Here is a 19,792-nt window from a genome sequence, read left to right as displayed (position 1 = left end):
ATGACTGGGAAAGGGGGAGGACAGCAGGTCCTGCCGCCACTTGTGACCTCAGCAATGCAGCCTATTCTGTCTGGGACTGCGTTTCCCTCTGTGAACGGAGGGGCTAGAACTGGAGTCTCGGACCCGCACAAAGAAAGGCAGCCACGAGGCCTCTCCACGACACCCGAGGCCACCCAGGGACCTCAGGGAGGTCCTCAGCCTCAGGACAGGGCGGGCCTTGGTGCAAGATTGCTGTGAGGTTGAGGCCCCTGGGCCCCCAGAGGTCAGCCCTTCAGGCTCACAGACCCTCGCGGAGGGGCAGGCCCACGCCAGCAAAGCCCATGCGAGGACCCCCAGCCCACATCTGAGACAGGTTTGTTCCCTCCCCCAGGGAGCCTGGGCAAATGACAGCATTCGTGTAAGCGTCCATGTCTCCATCTGGAAAAGGGAACAGCCGGGAACACCCCCGCAGAGGTTCTCATGAAGATTCAACGCATCAAAGTCACTTCGCGTGCAGTGCGGACTCACCGTGAGCGCGCGTCAGTAGTCACTGACTTGACAAGGAGGCAGACGCAGTGACCCCCCAGCCCATCCTCACACAGCCCAGCCCAGCTGTCCTCACTGCTCCCCAGCAGGTCCGAGGCCTGGACAGTGGGGACAGCTGCGGGAACGCGGCCTCCTGGGACGCCTCGCCGAGGGTGGCAGAGTGGCGTGAGAGGGTCTGGGCGGGCTGGCTGGCCTGGGTGTGGGGACAGACTTAGCAGGGTGGGGAAGGAGTCCGCTGGCACGTAACTTCGGGAAACAAAGTGAAACAGTGCAGTTCTTGGAGGATGTGGGGGCCCTGTGAATGCCCTCCTGGCATTCACACGTGTGTAGCGCCCCCTGCCCGCCCCGCCCCACCCCCACCGCGGCAGCAAGAATAGTTGGTGTGATCAACAGAATACGGCCGAAGGGATGGCGGGATGCTTCTGAGACAAGGTTAGGAAAGACGGCAGCTTCCTCCTTGGTCTCTCTCTTCTGGGTCAGTTGCTCTGGGGGGAAGCCACGTCACGAGTAGTCCAATGGAGAGGACGACGTGGCGAGGAACCGAGACCTCCAGCCAACAGCCACGTGAGCGAGCTTGGAAGTGGGTCCTCCAGCCCCAGTTAAGCCTCAAATGACTGCAACCCTGGCCGACAGCTTGACTGCAGCCTCGTGAGACCCTGAACCAGAACCACCCAGCTAAGCTGCTCCTGCATTCCTGAACACAGAAACTGTGTGATAATAAATGTTAGTTGTTTCAAGCTGCCAAGTTTTAGGATAATTTATTATGCAGCAATAGATAATACACAGGACTTCTCAGAGCATTTAATAAGCTAATGTAAATCTCCAAGAAAGAAGATATACAATGTAACATTCCCCTTAGTTATTTGGCCAAGAAGGCCTTCTTTTTTGAGTTTTCTCAAGAAAGGAAACTGATATAATATGGCTCTGGTCCCACAATTAGATGTAACTTCTAACCTTGACCTGTCTCACGAGCTAGTCATTTACCCTTCCAGAACCTTAACTTTTCCCTTTTATAGAGTAGAAAGAAACCACCTGCCTTTGCATCAATCATGGCTGCAGTCCCAGATGGGCAGGTTCTGAGCTACTTGGTAGGGGGATGGGAGGGTGGCTTATCTAGGTCCTAAAAGGAGTTTCACCCTGGGGCTCAGGTGGCTTCTATACGGTGGTAGGTGGGTCCAAGACCCACCATCTCAATCTTTCTTCCACAGGCCACTTCCCCAGAGTGGTAAGAATTAATGTCTTCTAGCTTGTAGACAGCTCAGAGATGAAAGGCATGGACCCAAGTCTTCCCCATCAGACTGAGAGCTCCTCTAGGCCAGAGCACGCGCCTCCCCCATCAGACTGGAAGAGCTTACCTGGGATGCCTGGCCCACGTCCTCTCCCTCCCTGCCCTGAATCCTGTGGACACACCACGGCCACGGACGGGAAGGCACAACAGAACCTTCTCTGGCCTTAAGAGCAAACATAGGTCCTTCCTCCCTTTTCATTGTAATTCCCTCTACTCTTTAACCAGTAAAAGATTGAAATCAAGTTTCAGGATGCCTGATGAGTCAGAAGCCCACGGAAGCCCTGCATGTCCCTCTCTGTAAAAAGAAGACAATTTAAAAAAAAAAAAAAAAAAAAACTATAATGAGAATACTTTATTATCAATGAGTGACTGGTATTAGCTTTTTGTCTGGGCGTTAATATTTCAAAAACCATACACCAAACCCAGGCTTTTCCACCTAGCTCTGCTGTATCATTTTCTTAAAAACCAAAAACAAAACATAAAGAAGAGAAAGGAGGAAAAGAAAGAAAATATATCTGTATTATAAGCCAAAGTGCGTCTTTCTTGTTTTGTCCATATACACACATTGCACCATACATAAATAATTACATTGTAAAAATGACTCCATAATTACAAGTATAATATATATTTCCATATAATATATAAAACTTTATATTAAATCTAGGTAGATGATATCTGGGGGGGAGGTTCGTCCGGGGGGGCTGCGTCTCTGGGCACGGGGCCCCCGGCGGCGGGGCAGGTGGGGGGCCGCTATCTGTGGCTGTTGAGGAGGATCTCGAGCCAGCAGGGGCAGGAGGTGATGAACTGCCGGGAGTAGCAGGGCCCCCAGCCCTTGGCGAAGCTGATGCGCACGCTGTTGGGGTCGTAGGGGCCGTCGGCGGCATCGGGCTCGGGCCCGTGCTGGAGCAGGCCGGAGCGCTCGAAGTCGAACACCTTGATGGAGTAGCCGGGGGGCACCTTGCGGACCACCAGGGCGCGGCCACCGGGCGCGTCCAGCGTGGGGGAGTTGACGAAGATGGGGTGCTCGCCGCGGTTGTAGGCCCACACGCCGTCGGGCTCCTTGCTGAGCTGGATGCCGAAGCCGATCTTGCTGCGCGTGCGCCGCACCGACTCGCTGCGCTGCTCCAGGTTGAGCTGGCCCAGGCAGAAGCCGCTGCCCTGAGGTAGGTCGTAGAAGATGCTGACGGCCTGGTCGTACACCGCATAGAGGCGGCCCACCCGTGTCCGGTGCTCCCAGTAGGCCACGCTGCACCAGTGGCTCGGCTTGGTGGCATCCGGAGACATGCTGGCGTCTACGGGGCAAGCACAGGGCACGTGGGTGTTACTCCAGGGCGGCAGAGGTGGCACTGCTGCCTGGCCAGTGGGTTACTGGGTGGGGTTTCTAGTAGCCAACAGACATGGGGGGCACCTACCTACTGCGAGCCGCTGTCCTTGAATTTAACCCACAGCAGGACCCCATCCCCACCCCCCCCACCCAAAGACACACAGGAAGGCAAGGCAGCTACTGTGCCAGATGCCATGGGTACCCAAACACGAAGCACACCCCGCTCCTGCCTACAGAATTTTACAAGCCAACAGGAGAGGGACACACGCCCACACACCCAAGGGAGGGACTGAACAGTGAGCACCTACATTGTTCCGGGCACTCTGCTCTGCACGCCTCACTCCACACGTGACTCTCTGGGTCCTCCCATATGTGAGGAGGCCACCTTCTCATTTCACAGATGAGGATCCCAGACTTGGCAGCCAACCAGCAGCCTGCCCAAGGCCGCCCAGCCGGCAAGTGGCACCACCAGGATCTGAACCCGGTTAGTCCAAGCCTCAACCTGAACAAAGCAGGGTGAAGCTATCAGGGGGCACAGGTCACCTCTCGCAGGGGACTCAGGCATAGGAAGGCGGGGTGGGGTGGGGACGTGGCCCCCAGGATCTCTTCCAGCCCAGAAGCGTGGCTGCCCGAGGGCTCCCGGCCTCGGCCTTGAGCCTTACCCAGAGTCTCCCAGTAACCCCCACCCCTGGCCCCTCGAGGGGGCTCTCTTGGCAGGAAGTGCAGGTTTTCGCCGGGACCGCAGTTGCCTCTGCGAGACTGAGAAACAGAGGTTCTCTAAGTGCTAAAGGAAATCGCTCCTCAAGGGCTCCGGTTTGCCAGCTGCGCCTCTCTGGGCCTCAGTTTCCCCACAGACAGCAAAGGGGTGGCCTGGATGACTGGAATCCCTTCTCACTCCAGCTTGGGGCACTTCTGCATGTCTGCACACATTTAACAATTTTCTGAGACCAGGCCTAAGAGCAGGTACAGGCAAGGGACCCATCTTGAAGGGCAGCCCCCTCCTCACTGCCCTCGGGTGCGGCCAGCCTCTCAGGCTCTGAAGCGTTTTGACATCTGGCCTCTCCTTTGAGCTCACGGCTCTGACGAGCAGGTGGGCACCCATGACTGCCCGGTGAGCTGACGTGTCCTCACACAGGCCCTGGCTGGGGCTCGGCAGAGGGAGAAGGTCTGCTGGAGGCCTGATGAGGACACAGCGAGTGAGGCCCTTTACAGCTCTGCTCCTCCAAGAGAAGCGGATCAGAGTCCACGCAAACCTAAGAGCACTGCCAACAACTTCATTCAGCAGCCCGGGTGAGGTCAGCTCCAGTCCGCCCCGCCCCGCCGAGAAGCCCCAGAGCAGCAGGGTGCCAGGGCTCCTGGCAGTCTCTTAGGTGCCGGGAGCCCCACCTCGCAGGAAAGCATCTTCCTGAGGGGCCTCCTGTCGGCTGCCCACTCTGCTGTGGCCTGGGGCTGGGCACAGTCCCAAAGGGCAGGCCCCCTGCCCTCTGCCTGGCATTGCGGTCCCAGACACAGGTCCCCAGTCCAGCCCCTGAGGACATATCATTTTGTCTCACAGTCCCCAGGACTCTCATGGTTCTAGCTGATGGTCGAGATGGGGGAAGGAGGCCCTGCTGCCTGCCCTCAGCTGACGTGCCCTTTAGCCAGTGGGCAGAGAGACAGCTCCAGCCCGTGGTAGGTGACGCAGCTGTGGGCACTAGGCCAGTCCCAGCAGGTGGGCAGCCAGGAACACCCCAAGCCATTGTCCCTTTCTCTATCCATCCATCTGGCACTGGTCTGAGAGTTCCCAAGAGCCAAGAGCACAGCACCATCCCAACCTGGCCATGAAACTCCGACACCAACCTTCGCACCAAGCAATGAGAGCTCCACTAGTGCACCAGGCACAGAGAGGCAGGGAGTCACAGCAGCTGAGCCTGGTGAATGCTGGGTGACAAGACAGGCAACAGGCATCCCGGAGTGCCTTCCACGTGCCAGACGCCTTCTTCACAATGGCCTTGGTCGCACCTGTTATCACCCCAGTTCACAGCTGTGGAAACTGAGGCCCAGGGAGGTGCCATGACTGGTCACGGGCACACACCAGTGAGTGCTGAAACCGGCATCCGTGCCGGGCCACACTCCCGAGGGGAGCTCGCCTCCATACTCTGGACAGGCACCCCCCGAAACCCATGCACCAAGCAAGTGCCCCCCTTCTCAAAGCCTCAGTTTCCTATCTGTAACCATGACTGCTCTCGTGGTCTGTGAGTCCTAGAGGTGCTAACCCACAAGCCAGTGAGTCACTCCCTGCTCCACAAATGGAAGGTCTTCATTCCCTGAAGACTCACACAGTCCCACTAAGTGAGGGATAACTGCTACCCCCTCAACAGATAAGCTCGGAGAGGGCCACCCTAGTCATAAAGTGTCAGCTTTGCCCCAGGGGTAGCCACTCTTGTAAAAGGCAAAGAAGCAGTTTAAGAGTCAGACAGTGTGGGAGTAATGGGATGGAGGGGGTGCGGTAACTCCTCCCTCCCAGCTCCTAAAAGGCTTTCAGTTTAAGGCCAGGTGGGCCTTCCTGTGCCCCTCCTCTCAGTACCTCCCACCCCAGCTGAGCCAAAGGTGCCGTCATCCTCTACCCCCACCTCATCGACACCTGTGTCCCCAGCCTTACCCAGTCAGTGCTCCTCACAGGGATGCTGCCCTGTGCGTGGGACGACGACCCCCCCCCCCTCACCGGCCCCGTGCCAAAGGCTGCCCTAGGGCCCAGCCTGCCACAACTGTGGTGCTCAGGGACACTGCCTGGACCAGGCCTCACCTCCTGCGGCCTCCTTGGTTGAGCAGACTGGGTAACACCTCATCAGGCCTGGGCTGTGGGCCAGGTCTTCCAAATTCCAGGGGATGGAGTGCCGCCTCTGAGAAGCCCTCTCTGACCTCTCTCTCCTGTGCGCCTAGAGCCTTAAAGGCAGCCCCTCCCTTGGCCTGAGCAGGTGTCTGTGCTGTTGATCAGTGCCCCTGGCTGGCCTGGACTCTCAAGGAGGAAGGGGTGGGTCTTAGTCCTCCCTGCATCCGTCCCAAGTCTGCATGTATCCCCAGGGTGCTCCTGGAACACCCTACAAGGGAAGGAGGAAGAAAATAAAATGTGTCCCAAGTGTCGGCACAGTGCCCTCATCCCTACCTCCCCACCCCCTGCAACTGGAATCCTGCTTGGCAGGTGGGACCAATGGCCTCAGCCCCAAGGGGTGCTGGGCAAGAACTAGGGTCTCAGGTCTGATCCTGAGAGAGCAGGCCGGCAGGTGAGCCCATCACCTTGTTTGGGGCCTCCCCATCCCCACCTAGCTCTTAGGGTCTCTGGGCTCCAGAGCTTGAGGGTCCCCCCGGCATCATCCCGTCCAGGGAACCCTGATGCTTTGGGCTTTCACAAACTAATATGCTGTTTAATGGAGGGGATGGGAATGTTACATGGTTACCATGATTTTGTCACATACAGACTTATTAAAAACCCCAAGACCATCTACTATCTACAAAAGAAAGGGCAACTTGACACTCACAAAATATGTAGGACCTAAATCAGAAAATTTAAAATTAATACATTTAGACTGTAAGAGATTTTCTTATTTCTTTCGCCATGGGCCAATGAAAACTTAGTCCTGAGACTGGCCTGCGGGAACCATCCATTGAGTCCAACGTCCTTGTGCCCCAAAGATGGTGCTCCGCGGGTACCGGGTGACTTGCCCAGGACACACAGCATTGGGTGGCAGAAGTGGGACCAGAACTAGAGACCCCAGAATTCTAATCTCATGCTTGTCACATGATCCAAAAGGTTTCCGAGTGAGACAGACCTAAGCTCTTACCACTGACTGGATATGTGGCCAAGAACAAGCCGCTGAATGTCCCCAAGCCTCAGTCTCCCCACCTGTAAAATGGACTTATTCATAACTGAGTGCCTCACTTACACAGTCCATCTTTGGATTTTCTGGCAGCAGGTCGATTGGGAGCAGAAAGAAGCAGCTGTCTGTTTACAGCCCTGGCATAGCTCTAAGGCCAGGGCTCCTTACGGGTGTGGGGGGTCATGTCCAGGGTCACCACCAAGGGAGGTCACAATAGGACAATGGACACAATGCCCTTTGCAAACTGTAAAGCACTTTACAAACGTTAAGGTTTAGCTTCCAGCCTGGTACCTGAGGTGCAAAGAGGTGCTCAGTAAGTGAAGGAATGAAAGGTGAAGCAATGAATAAGTGAACACGGGGGAAACAGATGAGTGCTCCTGGCGGTTCTATTTACACAAACACGCGTGCGAGCACACACACGTACGTACGTATTCAGATCTCATGCTGTATGTTCAACACAAGCTGACCTGCTCTCTATGAGTCAGAAGACAGGCACCCCTAAACCCAGGGTCCCCTCTCCACTCCCCACAGACGCAGGGCCCCACTCCACCCACCACGCCTCTTGTCTGCAGCCTGGGCTGCCACTCTGGGCGCGAGGGGACAGTCTCTTGCAGAAGATCTTTTTCTTCTCGTGGCTCCAAGGCTGTGGTCCCGCCATCAGCCTAATTAGGAACCAGCTCCTTAATTGCAAATAAATACCGGGGAGTCAGACCCGAGTGAACAACATCAAAGATGACCGCGCTCTGACCGAAACTCCTGCTCGCTACCCCCTGCTCAGGGCCTGGCCTAGTTCCCAGCCGGACTCTGGGTCCCGGCTGGAAGGGTTCCGGGGGGGAGGGGGAGAAGAGAGGCGTGGTCTGGCGCGATGTCTGGGGCAGATCTGGCAGGGCGGCACCAGGCCGGGGGTCAGGAGTCCTGCAGCTGGGTGTCCAGCCTCCTGGCCTCAGTCTTCCCCTCTGAACAGTGAGCTCTACATTTCTGTGATTTCATGAATATTCACGGCAGCTCTACTTGGAATCACCCAAACTTGGAAAGCAGCTCAGATGTCCATCACCAGGAGGAGGAGTGTTAATGGACTAAATGTTTTGTGTGTGTCCCTTCCGAACTGATGTTGGAAATCCTAACCCCCGATATGAAAAGAGACCCCCAAGAGCTCCCTCATTCCACTGTGGGAGGACACAGCAAGAATACAGCCATTTATGAACCAGGAAATGGCTCTCACTAGACACCAGATCTACCGGCACCTTGATCTTGGACTTCCCAGACTCCAGAACTGTAAAAAATAAAAATGTATTATTTAAGTCACCCAATTTATGGTGTCGTGGTTACAGTAGCCCAGACTACGATAACGGAGAAACAAAAAGAAGGCACGTCCGTACCATGGACCACGACTCACCAATAAAAGAGAAAAAACTACTGAAACACACCACAATGTGGGTGAATCTCAGATGTATTCGTCTGAGTGAAAGAAGCCAGACACAGAGGATGTGCTGTTTGTTTCCACTGAGGTGACATTCTGGAGTAGACGAAACTAACCTATAGTGACAGAAATCAGAACCTGTGGATTACCTGTGGGGAGTGGGGATGAGGGAACTTTCCGGGGTGCTGGAAATGTTTGATATCTTGACGGGTACAGTGGGAACTTGGGTGTACACATTGTCAAAAATCATGACCTGTGCATTTCACGGTAGGTGTGATGCCTTGAAAGAATTACAACGAAGATAGTCATTACAACGAAAGTAGTGGAAATGTGCTGCTAGACCAGCCCTCCGTGGCTGTCCTGGAGCGGTCCCAGCAGGGCTCCCAGGTGACCCAGGGGCAAGCCCTGTGTTTTCAGGCTGGACAGGGGTGGCCTGGCCTCCGGGTGGCGCCCACATTCCTGCCACCAGAGGGTGGTGGATGCCTGCGGTGGGCAGGAGGAGACTGGCCTGACACTAGGTCCTCTCCCCTGCACCGGAGCCAGCCTCTCCGCTGGCTGGCATTCCTTCCTCTTGGCCTCTCTGCCCAGTGAGGGTGCTGCGAGCACAACATGTAATTTTGTGGGGGTTCTGGGGCACCAAGAGGGCCAACTGCAGTCTGGGGGAGGCGAGGAGAGCTGAAATCCCAAGAAAAGCCTTTAGCTTCTTCGAATCAGCAGTTTTCTGTCAAAACAAAGGGCAGGAACGTTCCTGTGTGCTCCCCCGCGGGCCGCACGCTCCAAAAGCCTGAGCATACGCAATGCAGCTTGTTTTCCTCCTGACTCCCCCCTTTCCACTGGGCCAGACTGCCTTGGACTCGCCCATCCTGGGAGGCGAAGCAGAGATGTGCCCAGATTAAAGTCTCCAATCCCTCAGACGCTAAGGAAGCTAGATGTGAAGGCTCAGAGCGTTTTCAGGAAGCTGGGCCCTGAGTCGCGTCGTGTCCCCCCACCCCCGCCAGGACCTTGCTGGGCCGCTCATGTTCCTCCGTGTTTAAAGCTTTTGCTGCTGCTGCCTCCCTGCCTCTCCTGGGGCTGGTCCAGCCACACCTCCATGAGCACTGAAACAAGGGCAGACCCCACTGAGGGCTGGGAAGGGAGACTCAGAGGCTCAGAGAAGTTACGTGCCTTGTCCAGGGTCACCCAGCAAGTTGGTGGCAGAGCCGGAGAGGAGCCCAGGGCTGGCTTTTCCAATCCCCTTTGTATAAGGCCCCACTAGGGCCTCCTGCCCTCCTGGAAAACTCCTTTCTTCTGTCCCATGTCATGCCTGTGGCTTTAAGTTCCCATCCAACCAGCAGCTTTTTCATCTGAGGCTCCCAGGCCTGGGAGTAATTACGTGGCCCTGAATCTGGTTAACCTAACACCCCTTTAAAAGCCTTGTTTGCCCATTAGATAAGTAGTTTTTGTTATCAAACTAAGAGGGAAAAAGAAGTTTCCACTTAACCTTCCTTTGTCATTTTAAGCTACAGAAATGGCTTCAGGTTTTGCAGCAAGTCCAGAGATGCAGCATTAATTAGAGGCTCTTTTTTTTTTTTTCCGTTGTTAAGGGAGGGGGAGACCAGTCCTTTATCCACTGGGATCCGGCAGTAAAAGCAGAGAAGGAATGTGCACAGGGCTATGTGAATGGTCAACAGCTTAGAACGAGCCTCTCCGCTGAACGCTTTCCAAAAGCAGGGCCCAGCTGACAGGAGTTTCCTCTTACTCGCTCCCACCCGCCCCTCCCCACCCCCACCTCAACTCCAGCACCTTTGGCCCCTGGAGGAAGCCAGACTTCCAAGAGGAAGTTCCTAATCGGTCATTACATCACGGGCGGTCTGGCCACCGCCGCCGCCTGCACGGGGTCCACCTCAGGGGATCTTTCAGCCGCTGGTCTCTGGGGCCAAGGACTGTGCTTTGCTACCCCTTTCCAGACAGTCGACCAGCCGCTCTGCTGGGGGTGGGGGGAGTGGGGTGGCGGGAGTGGTTTTACCCCCAGGGAGTGCCAAGGGAGAGTGAAAGCAAGGGGAGGAGGGAGGCCAGGAAATGCGTGGTCCATGTGGCCAAAATTCACGATTCTGCAGATGCAAAAACTGAGGCCCAAAGAGGGAAAGGAACTTGCCAAGGTTACCGGGGAAATTTGCAATACGGTCAGCTAGGACCAGCTGGGTGTCTCCTGCGCGGCCCAGGAGCTGAGCTGCCTGCATGTGAATCTCAGCTCTGTCACTCACCAGCGGTGAAATCACCCGTAAGTGACTTCACCCCCTGGGCCTCAGCTTCCTAATCTGTAAAATGGGGGTGCAATCAGAGCTTACTGCCTCGGGCTACTGGGATTAATTTCAAATGCATCAAATAATGCCTGATTCAAAATAAGCAGTCCATAAGTAACAGCTGTTATTTTTTACCAGTATTACCACCGTAAGTCTTATCTCTATACGTTATTTGTATAAATTATTTAATAGACTGACTCAGCCTCTATAGTTCATAAGGGCATTCATATTAGGTAACAATACCTGATATGTGCCAATGGAATTGAGAATCAAGGGGAAATAAGAGGAGGAGTATCAGTAGTAGAAGTAATAATATCAATGAAATAAACCAGCCAGCAGTAGAAATCATAATAATGGTGATGATATAATATACCAGCCAACATTTAATGAATCTTTACCGAATGCCAAGCAGAGTATGAAGCACTTTAAATGCACTGCCTCAACATACTGTTCATCCTCTCAGTAATTCCCATTTTAAGATGCAGCTGAGGCCTGAAAGTCAGGTCCACAGTCCTCAGCTGGGAAGCTGGGAAGCAGGGATTTAAGCATTCATCTATCTAGAGATGAGGGACTTTGCATTACTCTCGTGGTTGCAACCTATGGGCTGCAAACCCCCAGAGGCCTGTAGGGCAATGGCACGGGGACTGTGCTGTCATAGCCCCTTTGTGTCCACTCCAAGCCGGCACATGGAGGCTCTATAAAGACTGGATGTTAAAAGTGGCCCTGGGATGTGGCCATGTGGGGACCCCACCACACGCTGCCCACCTTCTGGAAAGACTACAGGTTTTCAAAAACCATGTCTTATCCATGCCAGCTATCTATGGCCCCCAGGCAGCCCTACAAACACATACTTTTCTGGTTTTTATGCATAGCTTCTCCCAGGCACTCCCACCACCTGTCCTCAACACAATGAGCATCTTCTAAACGCACTTCAGTGAGGGAGGGTGGACTCGGGAAGGGCTGCTGACCCTGGCTGAGCAGCTGGAGTGTGGGAGGTGCTGGGTGCTCTGTGCTCTGCACCAAGTCCAGGAGGCAGAATCACCCCCATTCTTAGAGCACAGACCCTAAGGTTAGAGGCCATACAGCAATGCAGCACGGGAAGCCTGACCAGGTGGCCTGACTCTGAGCCCAGCTTCCCTCTGCTGTGCCCTTCGTGCTGCCTCATCTGCTCCCTCTGCTCCTCTGGGGTCTGTGGAGCCCCTGCCTGGAGGGGTTTAGAGGGATGTGACTATAAGGGTAGCTCGTGGCCGCCCAGCTGAGTCGTAACCGGCCTTCTCTAGGGAGGGGCCTGCTGGGCCCGGCAGGAAGGCCTTTCTTTTGGCCTTGGCGCCCTGACCCCAGCCTGCTCGGCCCCATGTCTCCGGTGGAACAAAGTGGTGGCCTGGGCTGAGGTGGGTAAGGTTTCTATTCTTTTATCTCGTGCAGTATTCAAACAGATCCTGAAAAGATGAACTCCTCTTGCATGCCACCGTGACATAAAACAAGCTTTCACCTGGGCCCGAACTCCCAGGCCTGCTCAGAGTCCCTCCGCAAGTAGCTTCCCAGGCATCTACCAGGACCTACCACTTCCATCAGTATCCTACTCGCCCTGCCGCCCCAGCAAGATTGTTCTAGGTTCCCTGGGCTCAGGGGGCAGTGGCTTTTCTCCCCAAACTTCGGTGCTCTGTGGTCCAAGCTCCCTTCTTAAAAACACTCTGCAGGCAGCTCCAGCTTCTGAGGGCCACACTGAGGCCGCCATCAGATCACTCTCCATCAGAGCTGAGCACGGAGACCCTACCCCAGAAACACTGGCGTGCCCGCCTGGCCTGGCCCAACGCTCCTAAAGGAAAGCACAACACCCTAAGCCAGAAAAGACAAGACCCCAAGGAGGCAGGGCAGGGGAACCGCTCAGACTTCTGGCAGGAAATCGGAAATCGAGTCCGGGTGGGAGAATTCTGGTTCCCTGTGCCCTGGAGGGAAGGATGGTGAAAAGAGGCTGTCGGCAAGGGGAGGGGAGAGCCAGCGATAAGCACCTTATAAAATCAGCCCCGCATTTTCCAGAAGGGACCAGTTTCTGCAACAAAAGTCTCTGAACTTTGCTCCCATTCCAGGGCCTCTTTTGTTTTATCCCAAAGCCAGACTCTGAGGGTGTTTGTTTGTTTTCTTAGCCAGAGACCCCCTGAGGTGGGAAAGCCTGGCTTTTCACATTGCCCCGGAAAGATTCTAAAAAAACACTGTGCACGATAATGAAGCTGGGTACCTCGGTCCCCAAGAAAGAGGCGGCAGGGGGCCCCTCAATCCTCCCTGCCTGCGGGTCTGCCCTGCCAACCCTGCCAATGGTGACGGCTGAACTCCTGAATTCACACAGGAACCAGGCCGCCGGCCGCTCTTGTGGGTTCCTGTCTTGGCTGAGTGTGGGTTTTCACCTTAGGCTTCAAGCGCCAGAGTTCACAGACTCAACTCAACCTTGACTTCCCTGTTGAGTCCGAGACCACAGAGAACAAAGTCGGTCCTCTGGGGGTTCAGATGAGGACGGCCTGGGCATGTGTCAGAGGTGTGGCGTGGGACAGGGGGCAGGGGAGCAGTCCATGGCCGTTGGCGGTGGGCTTTAAAGAAGCCCACGTGGGGGGCACATTCCTGCCCCGCAGGCTCCCAGAGCTGGGGGAGTTCGGGGCACCTCCATTTCTCTTTTATTTCCCAAAATACAGCTGGAGTTTTATTGGCAAACCTCCTGCCTCAGACTTCTACTTGGACCCAATGTAAAGCCATAAAAGCAAAGTACCTTAAAATTGGCCTCAGTCAGCCTGTCTCAGCAGCTCTCCGGGGCAGGAATCTGAACTGGTACAGAAACATCCCAGCGGGTCATCAGGGGAGGCCCCCACGGCCCGAGCCCCTCAAATCCCTGGTCCCGCCACCCCTTGCTGTTGGAACCTCCTAGCTCCCTGTGCCTTGAACACCTCACTCTGTGTGCACTTTGTCCATCCCACTCTCGTTTGATTGGGAAGATCTGCTGAGACCACAGGCAGCAGAGAGGTGAACTGGTGCAGATCCTAACAGCTGGGTTACTGTGAGCAGGTAACTCTCTCTCTGAGTGCCAGGACCAGCTACAGAATGGGGGGGGCAGTGCAAAGTGAAAACGCAGGGCTCCTGGTTCACAAAGTATGCAGAATTTCAGTGGTGAAAGCACAGCCTTACACTGAGTGGAGGCCCCTTCTGAGCACGGGCCCTGAGCGGGGCACACACTGGGCACCCATGAAGCCAGCATAATAACTCACTCAAAGGGCTCAAGGTCAGGGGGCAGGTTCATGACCAGCCTAACCACAGTATCTGGCACTTGGTGAACGTGAGTTTCCTCCTCCATTCCCCAAAGTTTGTCAAACTCTTAACCAACAAGACCCTGATGTCACCTCCTTTGAACAACCTTCCTCAGTCCCCGAGGACTGAGGTCTGAACTGCTCGGACCCTCCCCCGTGACATTCTTTGATGCTGTCATCGAGGGGGCGTGGTCTCCACCGCACCCACCTTCTAGCAGGCTGGCCTGGGAGGAGGCATCACACTCTTCTCTGCCCCTCCCCCCCGGGACCTGGCACCCTGCCGCTAACCAGGGCACGCGCACCAACAGAAGCTCAATGGAATTTCACATCCAAGAGCTGCAAGCGCACTTGGGAAATCATCGGGTTTTCCCCGGTTTGAAAAAGATGCAGCCGTGGTACCACTCCCATTGAACAGATGACACCACTGAGGCTCAGAGGCCAGGATACTGAGCCAGGGAGGGAGAAGCAGTATCCCTACTTGCTGATCCTCATGATGCAGCCCCGCCAGTGGAATGCCAGATGAGCTTGTTATGTGCCACGTTTGTTTCAGTGGCTCCCCTGCCCCCCAAAATTGCCTAAAGCCTACAGTCATCTTGTCTGGCAGGGGGGGTGGATTTAATTTCTCAGGGAGCACGGCTCTCAATGGAAGAGCCAAAGAACAGGATGGGGAGCTGGTTTTCTTATTCGCAAAGCTCTCAAAAACAAGCCTCATCTAACACCAGCCTGTTGTTATTTACCAATGAGCCAGTATCATGTGACCTTTGCAAGTCAAATACACCCGCCTTAGTTACATTAAAGATGCACTTTGGGATAAACGCCCCCAAATTAAAGTCCCGGGGTGGGGGCATTCAAATTAAATCCTTGCATTAAATCCTTCCCTTTAAAATATCCTTTTGTAACACAAAGGTACATAATCCACACCTCTTTAGTAAATGCAGGGTCCTACATACTGGATTTTCTTAAAGTGAGGGTTGCCTGGATCATTCTTATACATTTCTGGAACAAACAAGAGTGCTTTATAATAAGCAAAAAGCTAATATTGACTGGAGAGATCATTAAGCCACAATTAAATACTAATATTTGCTGTAAAGAACACAGTAACATGAGATTTAAAGGTTTCCTGCAAAAATGTTGCAAAATGACCTAGCGCTTGGCAGAAGCTCACCCTTGCAAGCTGGTCTCCTGTTTGTGGCCGTGCTACTGTGTGCGGCTGAAGCCGCTGAAGCCGCTCAGCGCCGTGCATGCCCAAGCTCCAAGTAGCCTGGAAAGGGATGGCTTGTTTGATATGGGGCTGGAGAAGCAGAGGAGGGAGCGAGCCAGGCGGTCTGTCCATCACATCAGGCCGGCAGGTGGACACAGCCCTACAGACTTGCGCCTCATGCCTCAACCCCAAGACCCATTTCCAACCATTTCCAAAGCAAAAAGAGGCCGAGCTTGGTTCTCATAGCCCCTGTAGTCCAAGCCAAGAACGGGGCTCTACCCACCATCAGCGGTGATGGTGGGATGCTGTTTCTCACAGTGGAGGGTTTTCCAATTCTCCAAGCCCGTTCAAGCCCGTTTTAGGTTATGGAATATAAAGCTCGGACAGGTTGGGGGACTGCCCACAGGTGGTTAACGAGCAAGGAACACCAGGGCTCATCCATGTCTTCAGAGGCCAAAGGTGCTCCTTCCACTGTCCTCCCCCCCACCCCCACCCACCGCCAAGCATCTTGGGAAAATAAGCCATCCGCTCAGCAACAGTTTCTCAGAGCAGTTCTTTAGTCTGTGTCCAAATACACATGGACACACGCTGCATGACAAGTCAACGCAGCAATAATGCCCGGGCCACTGTCACAACTGTCAACTGTGCATCTGTTTGGTCTCCAATTCCCAAGGCTAACCTTTCAGCCAGGAGGAGCACAAGGCTTGTTTGCCATGATCCAATTCATACCCCTTAATGTCTTCTAGGAAAGACAAGGGGACCAGGGAGACATATGGGCAAGAACCCAACCGACGGCAATGCCCAAGTGCCTTCTAGAACGGCCTCCCCTCTCCAGAGGGCTGTTTGCAGTCGCAGGGACCTGTGTGACAAGGGGAGGAAGGAGTGCCTTTCCTGACCCACGGGGAAGCCTGAAGGGGCTCTTCGGGAAGGGACCTGAAAAGCCGCGTCCACCTTAGCAAGCAGCACACACCTGGCACGTGTGGGCCGAGCAAACGTCAGCAGCTTTGCTAAGCGGGGACACTGCCCATTGCTGGGTCGCTACTGAGGCCTCATCTCCAGTCAGCCTACAGGAATCCAGCTGCTACTGGCCACTGTCCACATACCCCGTCTCATTTAACTCTGAGAACAACCCTAGGAGGTGGGTAGACTCTTACGGAGGAGGAAATGGAGGTTCAGTCCTCTGCCCAAGGTCACAGAGCCAATTAGACAGAATCTGAACCCAGGGTAACCAGACTCCACACCCTTTCTTCCTTCCATCCCTCCTTGCAGAGTGTGACCTGATGTGCACTCAACTTCCAGCCTACAGCAGTTCCACCAGATAGCCAGTGCAGTCTCTCTCCCAGCCCTCTCCTACAGGTGTGACCTGCACCTCCTCCTCCAAGGCTGGTGCCCGCCCCACTGCCTGTGCCACCCCCCCCCCCACCTCCACCGCCTCCCTTCCCCGTGGGCACAAATGACCCTGCGGGCCGCCAGCGTCTGCATTCCTGAAGCACATGCCCAAGTTGGGCCCACTAAGGAGGATCCGAAGTAATTCAGCCCATAAATCACGGCTATTGTGAATTTCCCTTTTAGCCACAGGCAAAGTCAAGCTTTTCCTTCCCCCACTGTAGTTAACCACTCTTGGTTCACTGTATCTTTCGCGGCTCGGCCTGGCCAGGGGCCAGTGCTCAATTATTAATTAATCTGGGAGGTGCAGGTTGCATTCTTGGCCACCTAACCACTTCCTCCTCGGTCAGGAACTCACAGGCCAGGCCCTTTTAGTTACATCAAGCGTCTCACAACATCCCGGCCCTATCTTGTGGCCATAGCTGCAAGAAAAGCACGCTTAAAACCAGCGTTAAAAATAACAGCAGAAAACCCGAACACCCAGAAGTCCCCTCTGCCAACTCCATCCCACAGCGCCAACCCAACCCGTGTGCAAAAGCACAGCATGCCTCAGTTTCTCATGTGTGAAATGGGGCCACGTTCCCCCCCAGCATGCAAGCTGCCGCTGCGTGTGTGTGTGTGTGTGTGTGTGTGTGTGTGTGTAAAAAGAGGGTAGCTGGTGAGCCCTCCTCTCTGAGAATTCTCACGCGCTGCAGAGAGAGATACCAAGACTTAAAGCTAAGAGGCAGTCTAGAGGCTCGGCTGGGGAAGGTGCTGCCTTTAACGTCACCTGCCGGCTTTATCCTTGCTGGATGATGAAAGATGATAAGCAGCTGGCGGAGCAGAGGGCCGCAGCGGCCACAGCTGAGTTTAGGTTTATTTACATGGTTCAGGCGACCTCGGGTGTGAAGACGTCTGGGTCACGTCTTTGGGAGGTCTTTGCATGGACAAACACCCCAAGAAATGTGGGGATCAACAGAACAAGGTGACCACCTTGGTTTGAAATGTAGCCCCCTGTGAGAGTGAGGTCCAGCTGTGAAATCAGAGCACATCTCTTGAGATCGGTGCCAAAGCCTTGGGCCAAGTGGGACCATTAATTCCTGATTAGAAGTAATACTGAAGGGTTGACGCCAATGCTAGCGGGATGAATGTGTAAAGTAAGCTGTAAGACCCGTGAAGAACAAAAACGATAGAGGGAACATATCAGGTCATAAAAAAGGATAAACATCTGTCATTGCTGGAAACTGCTGTCAAGTATCCTTTGGGCACCTCCTCTCCTCCATCCTCCACTGGGACCACACACACCCCACAGTGTGTCAACCTCACCCACAGTGTCCCAGTCAAGCTCTGGGGACTCAACCCCTTAGGGTACAGTCTAGGAAAGCTCTTTGAAGTCTCATGCTTTATCCACTCCATGACATGTCTGCTTCTGATTAGACAAGACAAACGATTTGTCCCCCAAGCCTTCCTATAACACTGACACTCTGGGGAGGAAGGGACACTTTTGGCTTCCCTTATCCTGAGCACTGAGGCTCCTGGATAAGGCGCACAGGATAAATTATCCTGCACATACATAAAGTACCATTAATCAGGACCCATAAATCCAGAGTTTGTAATAATTCCGAAAGCAGCTGGGTTGAAGTTAAAAAAAAAAAAAAGTTTTGATAAACAAATGCAAAATATAAATAAGGTTCAGGAGAACTGTTTATCCTACTAGCACTGTATAAACAACTGGCATACCAATTACAAATCGCTCTTATCTGTGCAGTAAAGCAGATCTCCGAGTGACCTCTAACGGGAAATATTATCCAGTTAGCATCACCCTCTATGGTATTTGAACATCACAAAATTCGGTTTCTAGACAGTAACCTTTCCAATCACCCACCACCCAATCGCATGAATTGGCGAGTCCCAGAGTTGTCAGTGTTCCCTTTCTGTGCGCCTGGAAAGGAAGTCATTTGGGCGGCTGCACCTCCAGCACCCCCGGGTCCCTCAGCGGCCACCCAAGAAGGAGAGGTAGCCCTTGGCTCCCGCAGGCCAGCATGCCACCCAGTTATCTCCGTGCCCGTCTGAAAGAAGCAGCGTTTCCTAGGGCGTTATGGCCAGGGGACCTGGCCAACGGGGGTGTTTCCATTAGAGAGCGGGTGGGGAGGGGAGGGGAGGGGAGAGGAGGGGAGGGGAGGGGAGGGGAGGGGCCCCACCCCGTGTGGAAACCCCTCAGGTGGCAACGGCAGTAGGGGAACCCGGGATGTTTACGGCCTCCTTGGTGATTTCTAAATGAGCCAGGTCCCGTGTTTTCTCCCCGGGAGGAAGCACATCCCCTTCTGGGGGCGGGGTGGAATGGCCACGGATGTTTTCTGAGAAGCAGGCACGGTGAGGGGACCGCAGACTCGGCGTAGGGAGCCTGGGGTGGCAGGAAGAGGCCCGGGCAAGGCTGGCGAGCCGTCCCGCTGAGAGGGCAGGTGTGTTGGTCCTGGCCCGGGAGGACAGACTGCGAGGCCCCAGAGAGGCAGGCAGAGGGCCAGGCTGGAAGTACCGAGGGCTGCTCCAGCTCGAGGGGGTGGCCCTGCCAAGTCGGGGAGGCGGCACTGACAGGGGAACGGCAGGTTCCGGCTGGGCGGGTCCCCAAGGCCACCGAGTCAGGAGCAACTGCCTGCGTCTCTGGGCACGTGGGGGCTGGAGCCACGCCAGGGAGACCCGGAGCCGCCAGCCTCCCCGGGGTGCCCCTGTCCTGGCGCTACCTCGCAGCCTGCCCGCCTACGGAGCCCCGAGGAAGGCAGAACCCCTCCGAGGGGCACTGACCTCGGGCTCAGCCTTGAGGCCGGAAGACTGTTCTTCTCCCTCCACCGTCCATCTCCTAGCTCCGGAGTTGCCCCGCAGAGCCCCCTTACCCGCCCCGAGACCACCACCCTGCGGGCCCTGCCCTCTGCGCATTCCAGACATCTCCTGGAGCACCAAGACCCTGTGGCGCCCACTGGGTGATGGAGCTGGCCTCAGAGGTGCTCCCTAGGCTAGCAGGGGCCTCTCTGCTGTGTCCCGTGTCTTGAGTCTTGGGCAGGGAAGCCAGGTGTGTTGGCAGATGCTTTTTCTGCCTCTCCCTGCCAATTCCTCTGCACCCTCTCCTCGGGCTTCACATATTGCTATCAGGTAAGACCAACAAAAACATGAAGGCTGGGGCTTGCCATATGCCTGCATCTACCCCCAGATGGACGTCCTGCCACGGACACCATGGGTTCT

General features: G+C 55.0%; 1 protein-coding gene across 2 annotated transcripts in view; it reads right to left on the bottom strand.

The window, feature by feature from the left end:
• Positions 1-2,188: 2,188 nt before the first annotated feature.
• The window catches only part of SMAD6 (SMAD family member 6), a 74,391-nt gene continuing 56,787 nt past the window's right edge, over positions 2,189-19,792 (bottom strand). For both annotated transcript variants that reach the window (XM_057719851.1, XM_057719852.1), the window contains one exon: positions 2,189-3,105. In XM_057719851.1, the coding sequence (XP_057575834.1) occupies positions 2,564-3,105 (542 nt within the window). In that variant the 3' untranslated portion in view covers positions 2,189-2,563. The remainder of the gene's footprint in view (positions 3,106-19,792) is intronic.

The sequence above is a fragment of the Hippopotamus amphibius genome, chromosome 2 (assembly GCF_030028045.1).
Source record: "Hippopotamus amphibius kiboko isolate mHipAmp2 chromosome 2, mHipAmp2.hap2, whole genome shotgun sequence".
In the NCBI taxonomy this organism is placed as follows: Eukaryota; Metazoa; Chordata; class Mammalia; order Artiodactyla; family Hippopotamidae; genus Hippopotamus; species Hippopotamus amphibius.
This window is presented reverse-complemented; position numbering and strand designations above follow the sequence as displayed.